This window comes from Egretta garzetta, unplaced genomic scaffold (assembly GCF_000687185.1).
Source record: "Egretta garzetta isolate BGI_Z169 unplaced genomic scaffold, ASM68718v1 scaffold287, whole genome shotgun sequence".
Taxonomy (NCBI): Eukaryota; Metazoa; Chordata; class Aves; order Pelecaniformes; family Ardeidae; genus Egretta; species Egretta garzetta.
The window spans coordinates 14,127,531-14,129,809 of record NW_009260435.1 but is presented as its reverse complement, the minus strand read 5'-3'; the positions used below and the strand labels follow the sequence as shown (position 1 = coordinate 14,129,809).

Below are 2,279 nucleotides of genomic sequence, written 5' to 3'. Positions count from 1 at the left end.
CATTCCTGAACAGGATGGGAAAATGGGACAGCTGAAGAGTAGGGCAATAAAAGCACTGACTTGTAACAGTTAAACAACAGGATGAAAGTGAAAAAACAAAGAAACATCCTTTCACGAGGTGGCAGTCCCTGAAAAATCAGCACTACTTGGTTTCATAAAAACAATTATTACCACATACAGGAGTGGTACATTTATTTGATGGCTTCACCAAAACCTAGAGGCATTGCAGAAAATGCTAAAACAGCATTTAGCCTAAGGGCGACTCCTCTGAGAAAGTTCTGTAAATTCTTTAAAAAATCAACAAAAAACCTACACGCACAAAACCCCCCAGAACTTAATAGCAAATGAAATACTTACTCAATCTGAGAAGCATAACAAGGGAAGAAACCGCAGACCAACAATATCATCTGAACGTTAACATGACCTACAAACTCTGAGGGCAATGATGTAAAGAGACCACTCATATTTTATCTTCTGACCAAGATCAGATCAGCAACTACTAAACACCATGTTACTTTTTTTTTTATTATTATTTTACATTTATTTCCAGTAGCTGCTGGTTATCTACCAGCATAATGTGAATGCGTTGAGAACACAAGCATCTTACCAGCAGATAGCATCGTCCCATCTTCATATTGCTTCATTAGTACCACATCCACAAATTCTCTTGGTGAAATAATCCTCATGAAAGCTGAAGGGGTTGTGGTTCTGCACACAGAGACGGCCTGGAAATCACAAAACAGAGTTATGTCAGTGGATGCTTTCAAAAGTACAGCAGTTTAAAAATCCTGCTTTCCAGTACTCTTCCAGTACTCTTCCAGTTACCCTTTCCAAACTGCATCAAGTTCTATTACACCCCTCAACCAAATGCAAATCAGCACACTCAAAAGGCACTACGGTGTGTTGATGAAGGGCAGTTTAATGGAGAAAACCAGAGTGATAATGCGTCGCTTCCAGGTTGTTTAAGGACAGATAACACAAGGGATGCTGAAAAGCAAATCTGACACGTCATAGGACAGTTAAAACGCTTCTCCTTTCCATGAAGATAACTTCTTTGTACCGTATCACATGGGATACAACTTGATAACCAGACTTGTTACGCTGCAGAAGCCTTAACACTACCATCCCCTGCTGTGGAGGCCCTATAGGTATAGGCTTCCCAAAACAGAGGTTTCTACCACATTGGTAGGTGCTGGCAAGTCTGATAAAGTTTATGAATTTCAAGCAGCAGGTTACAGCGTTTCTAGAGTTTATATTTAATGCTAAATGACTCTAAGGTTCCCCCAAGAAAATTAATCTTCACAGGACTTTCACAGACATTCCTGGGACTGGTTGTGTTTGCACCCTGGCTGCCTCTGAGCACCTACACCCACTTCAGATTTAGGGATCTAAATCCAATGCTCCTTTAAGGTTCTGACACACTTAAAAATAAAAAAAAAAGAAATTAGACTGTATAACTGCAGCAGCAGAAACTACTACTCACACGCAGCCCTTTTCATCTGCAGCACCTCTACTTTAACGATAGAGACACTGAAGCAAAGTGCTGTGTTCTGAGGTCAGTCAACCAGTGAAAGGCAGAGTGCGACAGCGCAGTGCAGAGCATCGCGTGCTGCCATGGTGAAAGATGGGCCCTGAATTACGGAGTGCGAGAGCGCCGTGCAGATCATCGCGTGCTGCCATGGTGAAAGATGGGCCCTGAATTAAGGGCTGATGACATGAATGCTTCACTGCTTAGTGAAGTCTATATATTCTCTAAGCCTCCTCTCCCCTCACTCATAGCTTGTTAAAAATAATTATGCTTAGCTTAATTTGCAGCATTAACAGCAACGCAGTGCAGGAATCTTTAATGTTATACATTTATGTAATTTGCATATACGGCATTCAGCCAAGAATGTATTAGTAGTTCCTTTCAGAAAGATGAGCCACTGTTAAGAGAAAAAGAAATGAAAAAAAGAGAAACAACAACAACAGAATTTCCTAATCCCAGTATTGTCAGACTGATCCAGGCAGAGAGGCTGTACAACTCCTTGAGACCTTTTTACCTCCCCGCACACGACGCAGGCTGTCTCATGAGGCACTACAGCGAGAAGGTCTGTGCAGAGCCCAATGCTTCCAAACACAACGATGCATTAATCGCACCAGAACAGTTTGTAAGGAACTTACGTCGCTGATGGCTTCGACGACCTCAAAGTCCTTCACGTTTTGGTCCCACTTGGTCCTGGGCCCGCCGGCCACCGGCTTTATGCATTCCCAGACATCCTGGGGGCTGGCACGCACGA

General features: G+C 42.7%; 1 protein-coding gene across 1 annotated transcript in view; it reads right to left on the bottom strand.

Moving 5' to 3' along the window:
* The window catches only part of STARD5 (StAR related lipid transfer domain containing 5), a 5,717-nt gene that overhangs the window by 2,347 nt on the left and 1,091 nt on the right, over nucleotides 1-2,279 (bottom strand). Inside the window, exons 2-3 of the mRNA XM_009643875.2 lie at nucleotides 2,164-2,266; nucleotides 608-725 (exon numbers count right to left, since the gene is read on the bottom strand). Of these exons, the coding sequence (XP_009642170.1) occupies nucleotides 608-725; nucleotides 2,164-2,266 (221 nt within the window). The remainder of the gene's footprint in view (nucleotides 1-607; nucleotides 726-2,163; nucleotides 2,267-2,279) is intronic.